The sequence below is a fragment of the Schistocerca nitens genome, chromosome 3 (assembly GCF_023898315.1).
Source record: "Schistocerca nitens isolate TAMUIC-IGC-003100 chromosome 3, iqSchNite1.1, whole genome shotgun sequence".
Taxonomy (NCBI): Eukaryota; Metazoa; Arthropoda; class Insecta; order Orthoptera; family Acrididae; genus Schistocerca; species Schistocerca nitens.
The window spans coordinates 692,945,120-692,961,969 of NC_064616.1; the positions used below are offsets into that span (position 1 = coordinate 692,945,120).

A 16,850-nucleotide genomic window follows, 5' to 3' on the forward strand; every position below is an offset into this window, starting at 1 on the left:
CGTGATGCTGAGGGCTTTTTTCTTTTGGAAGGGGGGGGGGGACCATAGTATGGTGCTAAAATGTTATGCCGAGAAGGAGCAAACCATTACAGGAGCATCTCCTGATGAGGTTACAGGAGGCTGCTAAGAAAAAGTATCTCTGGAAGCTGTCCAAGGGAATGTTTTTGCTCCATGAAAATTCCCGAGCTAATTTTGCACAGGACAGAGACACACAGGCTGCTTCCTCTCATATTCTCCAGACATCCTTGTTAAAACGTATCATAAAACCTGCTCAGATAACAGCATCAACACAAGTTGGCAGCCCTGCTTGTGCCAAGTGATAAGTGTAGAGTAGACAGTGATGAGATTCTTGATGATATGGACATCAGAAAACAAAAACATACAATAAATAATTACAGAAGAATTTAGAGACTACTATCCATTTAATGATCACAAGTGTGACAATTCCATTGTCCTGGGTGAGGGTGGTGGGGAGGAAAATAATAATTTCATTTCCATATTAATGAAAAAGCTTACAAGTATCTCTACCAAAGGCCAAATGATAATTCATGAACTACTGTAGTCAAGCTTCACCACAACAAAAGAAAGAAGTGATACTAAACTGCATCACAAAACAATTTATTACAAATTATAAAATAGGTTAAAAAATCACATGTAACTTACACAGGCAATGAAATTATGTTTTTTGCAGACAGACCAGCTTCACCTTTTAACGGTTGCCATTTCTTTACGACATTGTGACATGAGGTCATTACTCCTCCAACAGCCAACACAAAGCCAGCATCTTCCGAAACAGGTTTCTCCTGAAATGAACACTAAATGACTAAATCAAGAAAATTGAATGATTTTTTTTATAACTAATTATTGGATACATAACCTATTCTTGTCTACAATTAAGTAACTCAATAAATATAAGTGAAAATTTTGTCTAATACTCTGCACTTATTATCAGCATAATAATTCACATGACACACACACACACACACACACACACACACACACACACACACACACACACACAAAAAGAGATCTGGTATGTCCATTGTTGTGACTGATGGTCTGTAGGACTTTGGCGTTCACTTATGTAATAAAATGAAACACCTGCAGCAGTCACTATGATGTTATTTTTGTACAAATTACAACCAGTTTCAGTGACTCAATTCACCATCGTCAGGCCTATGTCCATAAGCGATAATTATAGCACCTTGACTTACCAACCATGCAAATACAGAGACAGATTAAAAACAGAATAAGAATCAAGGACACTACTGTGGTAGTGAATTTACCAGCAGATATATCAATTTTCATGTACCTAAAATAGAATTATATATAGTGTGCCATAACGAATTTTCACTCTATACATTGTACAAATGTATTATTTAAAACAAAATCATTAATTAAATATTCTATAATTAAAAATTGGCCAGATAGATCATACACTGAACTGTAAAATCCTGAAGTAGCTTACGAATCTCTACTAAAAAATGACAGATGTATGAAAGAAACTACACACCATCAGGAATAAGTAAACCAAATAAACATGCATCTATGTGCAATTAGTCCTTGAAAAAGGACAGCATCAGCAGTGTCTAAGTATCAATAAAGGTGAAGCTATCAAAATGACAATATAAATATATCTATATATAATGTCAAAGTTATAAAATGCTGAGGTGCAAACTGTAGAGGAGCACACTTATTTCATATGGATAAAGTGAGTGTCCAGAATGTATCATATGACCAAATGTAGAAAACCACCAGTGTCGTAACATATACTGAATATATGAAAACCGCAACAAGATGTTAGTCAGTTTGAATAACATTCATGTTTGAATGTATCCATATATCATTTAGTGCCATAAAACAAATATCAAATGAGAACTACTGTCTAACTCATACAAATGTCATTAACTAATAATATACATCCACATAACACATAGTATCCATACATCAAATGCTGTTGTTGTTGCCACGGTTTTCAGTCCAAAAATTGGCTTGCTGCAGCTCTCCATGGTACTCTATCTTGTGCAAGCCTCTTCACTTCCGAGTGACTACTGCAACCTACATCCTTCTGAATCTGCTTAATATATTCATCTCTTAGTCTTCCTTTATGAGTTTTACCCCCCACACTTCCCTCCAGTACTAAATTGGTGATCCTCTGATGCCTCAGAATGTGTCCCACCAACCAGTCCCTTCTTCTAGTCAGGTTGTAACACAAATTTCTATTCTCCTCAATTCTATTCAGTACCACCTCATTAGTTATATGATGTACCCATCTAATCTTCAGCATTCTTCTGCAGCACCACATTTCAAAAGCTTCTATTCTCTTCTTGTTCTAAACTGTTTATCATCCATGTTTCATTTCCACAAAAATACTATCAGGAAGGACTTCCTGGCATTTCAATCTATACTTGATGTTAACAAATTTCTCTACTTGATAAATGCTTCTCTCCCCATTACCAGTCAACATTTTATATCCTCTCTACTTTGACAATTATCGGTTATTTTGCTGCCCAAATAGCAAGACTCATCTACTACTTTAAGTATCTCATATTCTTATCTAATTCCCTCAGCATCATCTGATTTAACTTGACTACATACCATTATCCTTGTTTTGCTTTTGTTGATGTTCATCTTATATCCTCCTTTCAAAACACTGCATATTCTGGTCAACTGCTCTTCTAAGTCCTTTGCTGCCTCTGACAAAATTACAATGTCACTGGCAAACCTCAAAGTTTTTATTTCTTCTCCCTGTAATTCCTACTCCAAATTTTTCTTTTGTTTCCTTTACTGCTTGCTCAATATACAGAATGAATAACATCGGCGATAGGCTACAACCTTGTCTTGCTCCCTTCTCAACCACTGCTTCCCTTTCGTGCTCTTTAACTCTTATAACTGCCATCTAACGAAGAATTAGATACCAACAAAAAATCATATTATACCAAATAATGTGTCTGTAACCCACTAATCCTACCCAAACAAAGCATTCAACAATCACAAAAAAAGACCTCTCCCTACATCCTCTCTCAAATATGGCCTGGATATGTGAAGATAATACTTATGCTGTAAAACAAAACATGGAATACATATATGGACCCAATATATACTACTCGGTAATAACACAAAAAGGTGTAACAGAGTAAAACAACCACTTGTATAATATAATGTCAGCAAATGTCACAGGCATTAAGGCTGCAAGGCTAATTAGGGGATGGACAGATGAATGTTAAGGTGGCTACCCTGTACTAAATATACCCACCAGAAAGCATACCCAAACCATCTACATCATACAGCACCAAAAAGTGTGGTATTAGTTTGTGAGGATGACCACCTTGGGATTTGTATCTTCTGTGTATGATATGACATAGGTGGTTTTCTACATTTGGTCTTTTGAAATTTTCTTGGGCATTCATTTTATGCATATGACATAAATATGTCCATATAAGGTTTTCACCTCACTTCAGCATTTTATAACTTCAACATGACCTATAGACATTTTTATACTGTAATTTTGATAGCTTTACTTATACTGACACTTAGATATTGTTGATGTCATCTTTTTGCAAGGACTACTTGGGCATAGGTCCATATTTCTTTGGTTTACTTATTTTTCATGTTGTGTAGTTTCTTTCATGCACCTACAATTTTCTACAGTTATTTTTGTAGATCGATAGGTTACGTTAGGATTTTGCAGTTTAGTGCATCATCTAACTGACCAATTTTTAATCATGGAATATTTAATTCATGATTTTATTAATAAATAATACATTTCTACAACATCTAGAACAGAAATTCACTATGGTATACTATATATAATTATATTATAGGTATTTGACAGTTGATGCATCTGTTGGTTATTATCAAACAATTACTGTAAGTTCACTTATATAGTATTGTCTTTAATACTTATTTCATTTTGAATCTGTCTTTTGTATTTGTAAAGTTGGTAAGTTGATGATGCTATCATTACTGTTTATGCATACAGACTGAAAATGGTGTATTGAGTCTTAAACTGGTTGTAATATAATAAAATAACATCATAATGATGACTGTAGGAGTTTCATTTTATTACATACAAGAAAATAGGGTGCAAATATGAAAGAGGAACAGAGTCAGCTTTTTCCTTACACTTTACATTATCTTGCTAGAAAAACTGCATATGCATTCCTTCACACTGAGTGAGATGGTGAGGTTAGAAAAATGTTTAGTATCATCCACCATATAATAAATACCAAACAAAAGTTTGAATGACACAATGTTGTTTCACTGTATTTAAAACACAAAACAATGTTATTGTTCAGTCATAATTTATCAACTCGAACTCTGTTCCATCCAAGTAGCATTTCTACAACTATCGCTTAGGAAGTAGGCCTGTAGAGTTTTGAGAGATGATGGTTATTTTGAACCCCACCACACGTATTTTGCAAATACCTTGTTTAACTGTTTTATGTGATGGGGTACCCTATTCAACTTTCAATTGGTTTTTCTTGCTATTTGAAAACTTTAGTTGGCCTTTGTTCCTTGATAGCAGACAACTGTTGGTGACTAATTACCAATATTTTGCCAAACGGATTTTTAATTGATTTATGCACACATAGTCAGCTACAATAAGAGACTGTACCCATACTGAAACTTGTTACACTAGAAAAACATTTCCACAAAAATTTCACAAGACCAATAAACTCACATAAAAAATGACACCCTTCTGAAAGCAGTTTTGATGACTTGAGATTTCACAGCATCCCACACAACTGAAATAAAACTTGCTGCTGCAGGAAATTCAGTGGCTTTGCAGAATCTGAAGCAGTAATGTGTTGTATATATAACTGAACAATGCACCTGAAGAAACTTGTTTTGTCACTTTTATTATTCCTTTAGCCAAGGGTCGATGCTCATTGGTTGTATTGTAGAAACACAGCTTTACCTATGACACACAATTTCAGTTTCTCCATCCTGTCAGCATTGGTGCAAGTGAGTACTGTCACTTTATCTTTGCTGAACTTACCACCATGGCAATTGTACATTAGAAGAATTGTCAGCCAGAAATTTGAAACATAGGCAAATTGGGTGCCTTAAATATGACATGTTCTTCATACTGTACCGTGGAGCATACTACAACATTATTTTGCCATGCAGTATCATCATCATCATCATCATCATCATCATCATCACCATAATCATCATGTATAGATTTGGCCTTCCCACAGACTTTCAGTAAACAGCCTGGCATGTTGATTAAACCAATAAAACATGAACACACAGATGATTACTGCATCTTGTTTGCAATTTCTAGAGCCTTTGTTTGAATTATTGGCCGAATTAGAGAAAATGACACAGCTCCAGCTTGGAGTAACCATTGAAATAAAACGTTTTCCAGAGCTTTCACTCTCTGGGGCTAAAAATGCATATCAATTTCAAAGAATGCATCTCAAACATATTTTGCCATTTCACACTGTACATAGTTTTAGACAGAAGCATCTCAACGAGTTTTTACTTTACATCAAAAATAGATATCCAGTTAACAGTGTCAGTTGTAACTTCCTGGACGTCAGTCCATTTCCTAGAGTATCTTCTCTTGGAGCACTGTTGGATGATGTAGTCCATGGTCTACTCTGTTGCTCTGCAGTCTCATTCGGGGCTATTGACAAAACCCCAGCTGTATACAGCAGCCCCCATTTCTGGTACGGGTTGTTTGGATCATGTTAAGGGAGTGCCAAACCTGGCTGTGTGGGAGACCCTAGCACGATATAGTTAGGTCCTGGACAGAAACTGTTACACTTCCATTTATCTTTCCATGATCCTGTGGGAACTTCCTTACATCCTAACCTTGCACATGTGTCCCTATGGTACCCTAGTACACAGAGCGGTAGACCAAGATGCGGAGTGGCATGTGAGGACAACATTAGCAGCAGGATGGTAGCTTGTCGTGAAATGCATGAGCTTGCTGCAAGTTGCAGCGAGAGTCTTAAATAAACAAGACGTGAACTGCCACCCGCTGTTAGTGGTGATGTGGCCAGGGCACCAGAAATGTGAGACCCATGTGTGTATAAAGGCTTTCCCCACTCTGCCTGCAGTTGTGTCACACAGAGGTACTGCTTCAGGCCACCAGGTGAACCTATCGATGATAGTACGGAGATACCGAGACCTTGGATGACAGCAGGAGCCTACGATATCCATACAAACAGGGCGTTCCCGTAAGAGTGTGCAAAAATTTAACAGGACACAGAGAATGTTCCACTGAACAATTTGAGGTTGGAAACCCGAGGTCAGAGAAGCCAGCTTAAGGAGATATGGAAGTAAACATGTCTACCACATTGTCTAGCATTACTGTTTTCCATCTTATTCACAACTAACATGCATAGAAGTTTACATGTATTGTGCTGTTAATTTGCATGTACATTCTTTATTTCCTGCAAGAAACAAAGACGATGAGTCTGATTACAAGGAAGTCATGATGCAGGTTTTGTTTACTTTAGTTGCCCCCAAGGTCGCTCTGTTGTGTTGTATTTACATTGTCCCATGACAGAATGTGGTACGGATCAATGACAGATCCATTCATCACTCAGTGCTATTCAGAGACGTACAGTACAATATAATGGAGCAGTACCTGCACAGTTTCGCTGAACTCACTGACATGCATCTTGTGTATGTGGAAGTACATTGCACTGCTCTCACTGCTGAAAGGCTGTACAGGGAACAATTTCCTAACAGGCATCATCTGTAACGATGAGCATTTATTTCTCTTTCCCGATGAATGCAAGAGACTAGTTCATTGGAAAGAAGAAACGACACCCATTTTAGAAGAGGAGGTGCTGGAACATGCTGCAGTAGACCCCACTACAAGTACTGGTCGTATTGCATGCGAAATGGGCACTGCACATACTAGCATGTTGCTAGTACTCCAGGGACAACAATTACAGCTATATCACTCTCATTGATTCCATGCAATGGTTGTGACTGACTTTGCACCAAGAGTCGCATTGTGTCAGTGCTCCAACAATGAATTGATCAACCAGATTTCCTCCAAATCGTGCTGTTCATTGACAAGCCCTGATTTGACCATGAAGGTCTTTCAAACAGCACCAATAGCCATGTGTGGGATGACGGAAACCCTTACGCTGTAACAGAGTCACACCACCAAGTATGGTTTGTTGTGAATATCTGGGACATTCTCACTGGGTCATATCTTCTACCTCGCCATCTGAGTGGCCACATGTACTTGTGAAGGTCATGCAAGTATTTCTATCCAAGTTGTTGGAGAACATACACTTGGCTGTTCACTGAATCCCCGTAATTATTTCCTATTGGGGTACATAAAGTCACTTGTGAACGAGACCCAAGTCGATACGGAGATTGAATTAGTTGCCAGAATTTTAGCTGCCTGTGGTATGATTCAAAACACACCAGGGGTGGGTGGGTGGGTGGGTTGGTTGGTTGGTTGGTTGGGGTTGAAGGGACCAAACAGCAAGGTCATCAGTCCCTTCTTTCAAAGATGGTCCATTCGGACAGAGTTATGTCTCAGAATAGTATAATGATAAAAGGTAAAAGGCTAAAAAATGTAAAAGTGCAGCCGTGTTGTCAATGGTGAAAACAAAAGGAGGGAAGTCAGCAAGTGGGCAACCCCAAGGCTATGCTAGAGGCAGGAAATATCCCACCTCTGATGCAGTACAGGCAAGACCACCTGCTATTCAAAAGCGTTCAACCCCTGGAATGTAAAAGTGCGTATTGTAAAAGGAGACTAATCAAATCTAAAATGCGATAAAAACAGAGTAAAATGGAGAGAAAAAGAGGATCTTGGCCAGGGATGGGAGGCAGGAATCCCCAAACATAGCTTACAGTGGGAGACACCCCAACCCTCACTGCCCTTCCCCTACTCCAGAAGATTAAAAACCATAGAACTAAAAATAAAAACCACTTTCACGGAGGAAACTGAGAACCAGTTCAACCATCCGGGAATTGTCTGCTAATATTAGAGGTAAAATGTGGGGAAGTCTGTACTTACTACGCAGAGCCAAAAGAAGGGTGCATTCCACCAAAATGTGGGTTACTGACTGTAAGGTTCCGCTACTACAAAGTGAGGGTGGCTCATTAAGCAAAAGAAAACCATGGGTCAGCCTGGTATGGCCGATGCAGAGACGACACAGGGTGGTCGAGTCCTTTCAGGAAGTTTATTAGACAGGGAGGTAACCTCCCAAGAGTTGGCCCATGATTGTGCAAAGTGGGATTTGAAGCTCATTACCTGGGATACCCACATGGCCAGGGACCCATAGGAAGTCAACGGAACAAACAGCATGGTGAAGATCAGCAAGACGGTCACGGATGGCCGAGACCAAAGGATGGCGGAAAAAACACTGGTCAATAGCCTGAAAGCGACTCATTGAGACCGTACATAACAAAACGCAATTGAGTTGGGACTGTTTAATAAAAGTAAGGGCCTGAGAAACTGCCATCAATTCTGCAGTAAATACCCCACATGCAGTTGGTGGGAGATGATTTTCCATGCCAACAGAGTATGTGAAGGCATATCCCACACAATCAGCAGATTTAGAGCCATCGGTGTAAAAAACAACAGCATCCTGAAACTCCCATAAACTTTGGCAGGAAAAACAATGGAACACCAGAGGGAAACGGAATCTTTCAGACCTCGGCGGAGATCCATCTGAATCCAGGGCCTAGGAACTAACCAAGGAGGGGGGGGGGGGAGGGGAGGGGGAGGGAACGTGGGAGACAGAACAAAGAAGGAAGCTGAAAATCACAGTGAAGAGACGCAAGGCGGAGCCCAGCCGGTAAACCTGCCCGAGGGCGGGAATCATGTGGGTGACGTCCTTGGTCTGGGAACAGGAAGGATGACTGGGAGAGGAATGAACAGCGATTGCATAAGAAACCAGAAGCTGAGACTGCCGAACAGAAAGGGGGGGGGGGGGGAGGGTGAGAGATCCCAGCTTCAACCAGGAGACTATCAACAGGGCTAGTAGGGAAGGAACTGGTGGCCAAACGAATACCACGATGGTGGACTGGATACAGGAGGTGCAGTGTGGAAGGAGCAGCCTAACCATAAACTTGACAACCATAGTCCAAGTGAGACAGCACTAAAACCCGATAAAAGCGGACAAGAGTGGAACGATCCGCACCCCAAGAGGTGTCAGCAAGGGAGTGAAGGACACTGAGTTTACAGAAACATCCTATCTTCAGAAGTCTGATATGAGGCAGCCAAGTGAGCTTGTTGTTAAAAAGAAGACCCAGGAAATGAAACTGTGGGACCACAGGTAATTGATGTGCATCAAGGTAGAGCTCCGGATCGGGCTGGACCGTAGTATGGTGACAGAAGTGGACCACCCACGATTTTAAAGGAGAGAATTGAAACCCTTGTGAGAGGGTCCATGCAGAGGCACACCATATAGCACCCTGGAGCTACCGCTCTGCAGAGACCATCGAAGAGGAACTAACCCAAATGCTGAAATCATCCACATATACAGCAGGGGTGACCAAAGGACCAATGGAGGCCACAAGTCCAGTAATGAGGAAAAGAAGTACACTCAATACGGAACCCTGTGGGATGCCATTCTCCTGGGTCTGTGGAGAACTAAAAACTGTACCAACCTGAACCCTGAACAACCGATGGAACTGGAACGGGCAGATAAAAATCGGGAGTGGGCCCCAAAGACACCACCCATGAAGTATAAGTAAGGTACAATGGTGCCAAACTGTGTCATAGGCCTTGCGAAGGTCAAAAAATACTGCAACCAAATGGCGGCGCTGGGAAAAAGCCTGCCGAACTGTGGATTCCAACTGAAGTAAATGATCGATTGGAGACCGTCTCTCTCAGATGCCTCACCGGTAAGGAGACAATAAATCCCCAGATTCGAGGACCCAATTGAGCCGACGGGCTACCGTCTGTTCAAGTAATTTGCAAACAACGTTTGCCAGACTAATTGGCCAATAGCTTTAGGCAAACAGGAGGTTCTTACCAGGTTTAAGGATGGGAACCACGATGCTATCCCTCCACTGAGAAGGGAAGTCACTCTGGAGCCAAATACGATTAAGCACCCAGAGAAGAAGATGTCGTTGTGGAGCACTGAGATGTTGAAGCAACTGGTTATGAATGGAGTCTGGGCCAGGGGCTGCATCATGAGAAGAAGAAAGTGCGAAAAGAAGTTCCCATTCAGTAAAATGTTCATTGTAAGATTCCGGACTGACAAGGGGCAAAACATAAGGCGGAAGCTTCGGCCTGCTGCTTCTGGTGAAGGAAAGTAGCCTGATAGGAGCCTGATGCTGATGCTGTTGCAAAATGGGTCACAAGATGTTCCATGAGAATCAAAGGGTCCGTGCAAAGGCCATCCGGAAGAGCAAGGCCCGAGAGAGGAGACTGCTGATGGCAACCTTAGAGAGAGCGAAGTGTAGCCTATACCCATGACATAGGGACAGTAGAACCAAGGGAAGAAACAAAGCGTTCCCAACACACCCGCTTGCTCCGTTTGATTAAGTAACGGGCTTTGGTGCAACGGTGTTTAAAGGTAATAAAATTGGCAGCAGGTGTTGCAAAGCTCGATGGCAATCACAAATGGCAATGGCAATGGCAATGGCTGTACTCCACCGCGAGACTTGCCGGCGGCGAAATGGTCCAGATGAGCATGGGATAACAAGGCTAGCAGCGCGAACAATCACATCAGACGCGTCACGTAGGAAGTCATCAATACAAACCTGACAAAGAGGGAGAAAAAAACGACCTGTGCAGTATAGAGGTGTTGGAAAGACCAATGAGGTAGCCTGTCCATCTGGGAGCAGAGAGGGCAATGGCAATGGCAATGGCTGTACTCCACCGCGAGACTTGCCGGCGGCGAAATGGTCCAGATGAGCATGGGATAACAAGGCTAGCAGCGCGAACAATCACATCAGACGCGTCACGTAGGAAGTCATCAATACAAACCTGACAAAGAGGGAGAAAAAAACGACCTGTGCAGTATAGAGGTGTTGGAAAGACCAATGAGGTAGCCTGTCCATCTGGGAGCAGAGAGGGAACGAGAGAATCAACGGAAGGGGTAACTATCGCAAAGGTTGTCGTATGGCGACCAGTGTAAGGAAGGGAGGAGGGAGGGAGAAGAAAGTGAAAGATCAATGGCAGAAAAGGTACCATGACCGGCACTGAAATGGGTAGGGGAGCCATCATTAAGAAGACACAAGTCGTGGTCTGCAAGAAACTGGTCTATGAGAAGATCCCGACTAGATGGAAATGCACTGCCCCACAAGGGATGATGAGCATTAAAATTCCCGAGAAGGAGGAAGGGAGGAGGAAATTGCTGAAGAAGGGCAGTTAAGGCAGCAGGTGTAAGAGTCCTGTCAGGAGGGAGATAAAGATTGCAAACTGTGACCCCAGAGTCCAGATGGACCCTAACAGCAACCGCTTCCAATGTAGTTTGAAGAGGAATCCACATGCTAACAATGTCCATACGGACCAACATACAAATTCCACCAGAGGCCCGCCGGGGGCTGACCCGATTTCGACAGAAAGCTTGGAACCCACAGAGGGTCGGTGAGTGATCATCAGTAAAACGAGATTCCTGTAGAACCACACAAGCTGCATAGTAAAACGAAATAAGGGATTTCAACTCCAGAAGGTGACGGTAATATCCATTACAATTCCATTGGATAACCACAGGACGATGATTCAAATGGGAGGTGAACAGGCTAAAGCCAGTCACGCTGCCGGGTCACCATCCGTCAAGGACAAGGAGGGGGTGACATCCATGAAGAGCAGGTCAGAGCTAGGTTGCGAAGTTTGGGACGCGACCACTGGCAACACCAGAGGCCCCTTGTCCCGAGACTTATGTTTCTTCTTCTTTTCTGTATGAGATTGAGGAGGGCTATGCTGCAAAAAGGAGCCAGCTGCAGCAAGATCTGGAACAGAAAAAGAGTGGGTGACCTGGGGGACCACAGACCGTGGTTCCATGGTCGTTGTGTGTCAGCAGACCTTTGGCCTGGAAGGTGCCGGGAAGGAGGGTCCCATGGAGGGGCCCCCCCTCGACCGGCAGATGCCGAAGAAGTAGGACACTTCTCCGGATGGGGAGAGGGAGCGGCGCCCAGAGGTGAGAATGTGGGAACAGCAGGGGAGGGGGCAGGAGAGGGGTTCGAGATTGGGGTAAGGAAGGGGGAGGAAGGGCTGAAGATGTAACTAAAGCATAGCTAGACGTCATTGACACAGGATGAAGACGTGCATACTTCTTACGAGACTCAGTGTAAGTTAGACGATCAAAGGACTTATACTCCCGTATTTTCTTTTCCTTCTTATGAGTTGGCAATCCGGTGAATGTGGAGAATGATTGCCATGACAATTAACACACACAAGAGGGGGAACACAGGAACTTCCCTCATGGAGTGGACGTCCACAGTCACCACAGAGAGGGGTCTGCGAACAGTGGGAAAATGTGTCCAAAACACAAGCACTTAAAACATCTCATAGGTGATGGGATGTACAGATTCATGTCACATCGATAAACCTTGATCTTGACCTTCTCAGGGAGGGTATCCCCTTCCAAGGCCAGGATAAAGGCACTAGTATCAGTGTGATTGTCCTTCGGGCCCTTCTGAACATGACGAATAACATGAACACCCCGCTGTCCTAGATTGTCCCTAAGTTCTTCATCAGTTTGAAGGATGAGGTCCCTGTGAAAAGTTACACCTAGAACCATATTGAAAGAGTGGTGGGGGAGGGGAGGGGGAGGGGTAATGGACACATGAAATGTGCCAAGATGGTCACAGGTACGAAGTGCTGCAGACTGGGCAGCTGAAGCAGTTCTGACCAACAACGAACCCGACCGCATCTTGCTCAGAGAATCTACTTTACCAAACTTGTCTTCAATGTGTTCCACAATAAATAAAGGTTTGGTATTGGTGAAAGCATCCCCATCAGTCCTGGTGCAAACCAGATAGCGGGGGAAAGGTTTCGCCTTGAGCCAACGAGCCTGACCGTCCTCACAGGGGGTAGCTATGGAAGGGAAGAACAAAGGGGAAGAAGAAGCAGCACTAAAAGAATCATTTCCATTCAAAGAGACGGCCGTAGAAGAATGGTCAGAGTTCTGGACCCATATGTGTTTCATTTGCATAGCATCCACCCTGATACCACCCATTCCAATCAGGGGCTCTCCCCACGGGAGCCATCTAGCCACAGCAAGGGCCGTCTGGCACGATGGCCATTGCCGGGAGTTCCGATGCTCCAGGATGACAAGCAACCACTCCTAGGCTTACATGAGGAGGTCATAGCTTTACATGAGGAGGTCACAGCTCAGGTACCGGAAGCGTGATCACTGTAATTTCAGGGGGCTCAACCAAAAGTGTACATAGCGACCCCACCACACGGGCTGGCTACTGTACTGGCTATGTACCCTAGCAACAGACGACAACATGAAGGAAAAGACGGAAAGAACTAGGAGGGCACATGCTGGGGACACTAGGTAAGGTTCCCCATTCCCCAAATGGCTCACACTACGGAATAGAAATTTAGTAATGGAGGTCAAACCCAGAAGGGAACCAGAGAATGCCAAAAGGATGAGGAAATTACTCAACAAAAACCAAATCGCAAAGCCAACATAACCAGGAGGATAGCGGGGCCAACATAAACAAGGAGACCAAGAGAGGGAGAGGAGAAGGCGGAAGGGAAGGAGCAAGTACAGGAAAGTAGAGGAAGGAGCAAGGACAGGAAAGGAGGGGAAGGGAAAGGAAATGTACCCCGGGAAAGAAGGAAGGCTGCAATAGCTCGGGGCCCCGTGCCCACCATGCATGTACTTATGAAAGGACCGTGAGCCCCCTGGGGGGCACAACAGGGGTATTTATCAGGGTACATCGGAATCTTGTTCGCCAATGTCATGCCGCCATTGAGGTTGATGGCTGTCACTTTCAGAACATTTTGTAAGATACAGTACAAATGGTACGTACATTGTGTCACTGATGGCATTTGCAGTTAACTGCAACTAATGTAAATAAAGAAGTACACAAGAATGTGATTTTATTGCTAATACCTCCTTAAGCTGGCTTCTCGAACCATGGGTTCCCTACCTTAAATTGTACACTGGAGCAGCCACTATGTCCTGTTAAAGTTTCTCACGCTCTTACGGAAACACCTTGTATAAGGGAGAAGCAATGGTCCACCAGGTGGAAGGAGGGCATTGGGGCATGTACACGCCTGCCTACTTTTGAGTACTGGCATGTGATGTAAGCGCAAGCCCTATTGGTGCAGTAGTGCTGGATTCTGCGACAGACAAAACTACCCTGCACAACTGCAGCAGTCACACGGACATCACAGTAGGCTAAGCCATGCAAATGTTTGAAGGCTGCTTTGCAGAAATCTGGGTGAAGGTACGATGGATGTGCTCTGAAGGGCGGGGCGGGGCGGGGCGGGTTTGTTCAAAACTGCTCAACATTTGTGCCGTCAAGCGAATGGTCCTGCTGCTGTTTTTCGTGGTCGCCCTAGAGTGCGGCCATGAGTGACACTTGCATGCTCACAGCCTCCTTTAGCTGGTGCCTGGAAAAATCCACCATTCCAAGGAACCTGCAGAGTTCATTTGCATGTAGTGGGATGTGGGAGCTCGGACCCAGTTGAGACCTTCTCGTCGAGGTGGTGAGAGCATGCAGACAATAGCCTGTGGCCCAGGAAGTCGAACTCCAGAACATCAAAAACACACTTCTCCACGTTGATAATGATACCAGCCTCCTGGAAGCAAGAGAATACCTCCTGGAGGTGCCCAGCAGTGCTCCACAAGATTGTGTGAATAAATCAGGATAATGTCCAAGTAGATGAAACACCCCGACATACTACATAGAACATTGTCAAGGAAACATGTCCACACCTGGGCAGTGTATGGAGGCTAAATGGCCACTAAGGCACTCTCAAAGAGGCCAAATGGTGTAATGAAGCCATCTTCTCTATGTCTTCAGTGGCAACCGGTATTTGTGTGAACGGTTTTGTACATTCCAATTCACTGAAAATGGTTGCACCACACAAATCATTGATATAACCGTGCAAAAGTAGAAGGGGATAACAATAACAACAATATGGCACTGTTCTGGAGTTAAGTGCCTGAAAGTACCCACACAGGCATCACATACCACCTTTCTTTGGCACAAGGTGTAGGGCGGCTATATAACATTAACTCATTTGGAATGAGCATGTCAGTCGTTTGGCGCTGACGCAGAAAGTGGTCGTCATGGAGCTCTTTCCGTCACATGCTACTGTCCGGAAAAATCCCGAGGCTGCCTTTAGGCAGTGCATGGTGGAGAGAGGTTGCACCACTTCAGTCTGCTTTTCTTGAGGCTGATTCGTGTCGTCTGCTGTTGTTGTCCACTGAAGCAGGCAGGTGGTGAGCATGCATGCACTGTAGCATGTCACCACAATCGCTTCAGAAGAGAGGGTTGACACTTCAATAGGACACCACATTCCAACACAGGTCTACGAGACTTAAGAGTGAATGAGTGGTGTTCAATATGGTGTAGTTTGCAAGTATTCTTGGGAGTATGGGAGCATGAAGCTCATTCTACACACTAATTGTGGCCTGTTGTCACCTCAGATATGGCAGCACATTGTCTGCAAAGGGCATGGAGAAAAGGTATTGGGGCAAGTTTTAGCATTCCAATCATAAGGCCTTCATCATATCTGAACGGTCTGACACAGAAACATGCATATTCTATCTCTGCATAGCATAAATACTTTGAGACAAGTGTCAATTGCTGAAGATGTAAAAAATTAGAGTGCTTTCATATGTTTGAAGGTGAGGAATCCAAATGAGATTCTATAGCAATTTGGTTTGCCTGAGTCCACCACCTAAAAGATCATGACAGACAAATGGAGTCAGTAAGGTTTCAGTGGTTTGAGTGACACAGAAAGAGTAAGAGAAGTGGAACAATTGTATTTTCCAATGTTGAAAAGTATCTTTTGGAATGAATCAAACACATCCTCAAAAATATTCCCACACGTGGACCATTGACGAAAGGAAAAGGTCATGACTGCCACAAAATGGACTACAGAACTTGACAGGTAACAATGGTCCATTAGGAGCTTCTTAAACATGACAAGTTTGTCTTTTCAAAGTGGCTGGGGAAATCAAATCTCTGTATCAAGGTGTGTGTAATGATCTGCCAATTCTTTTAGAAGGGTATAAAATCAGGTAACACATTGTGAAGAAGGCTAGTTTGTTTTTAAGTGTCTTCTGGATAAAACCTTTATGTTTCAATGGAAGGAGTTTGAAAACTATAAATATATTCATGTTACCAAATTGGAAAAATATCTTTAACATTTTTAATCAGGTGTACCACTGCACACAATTTTTTAGATAATTATGTTGTAGTTCCAAGGCCTGTGTTTAACACAACTAGTTCTATTGCAGGCAGCCGAATGAAAATGAAACAGATGGAAAAAGTAATTAAGATATTTATTTTGAAAGTTATAACCATAAATGTTATATATTTATCCCACAGACAAGATTATCAGTGCCTTCATGGAAAAATATTTTTGTTTACCTACGAAACCAAAATCATTCCCAGGCATGCACCTCTTTGTACAAGCAAATCTATGATCATGAATGCCTTTCTTCAGGACTCCAAAAATGGAAACCACATGGGGAGAGATTGGGAGCGTACGGAGGATGTGCAAGGCCTTCCCCATGAAACTTTTGCAGTGTAGTCTAAACAACCTTGACAACATGTGGAGAGGTGTATAGGTGCATGCGTGCGTGTGTGCGTGCTACCCCCCCCCCCCCCCCCCCACACACACACACAGTCTGCACTATCCAGCAAATCTATGTGGCCACTTAAAGGGATACCTATGGATTTTTGTGGTAAATTACTGAAATAATGATTTTTGATTT

General features: G+C 43.2%; 1 protein-coding gene across 1 annotated transcript in view; it reads right to left on the reverse strand.

Annotated features, from left to right (window-relative positions):
* Positions 1-16,850, reverse strand: part of LOC126248657 (cell cycle checkpoint protein RAD17) — a 144,993-nt gene that overhangs the window by 50,233 nt on the left and 77,910 nt on the right. Inside the window, exon 10 of the mRNA XM_049949843.1 lies at positions 664-803. Within this exon, the coding sequence (XP_049805800.1) occupies positions 664-803 (140 nt within the window). The remainder of the gene's footprint in view (positions 1-663; positions 804-16,850) is intronic.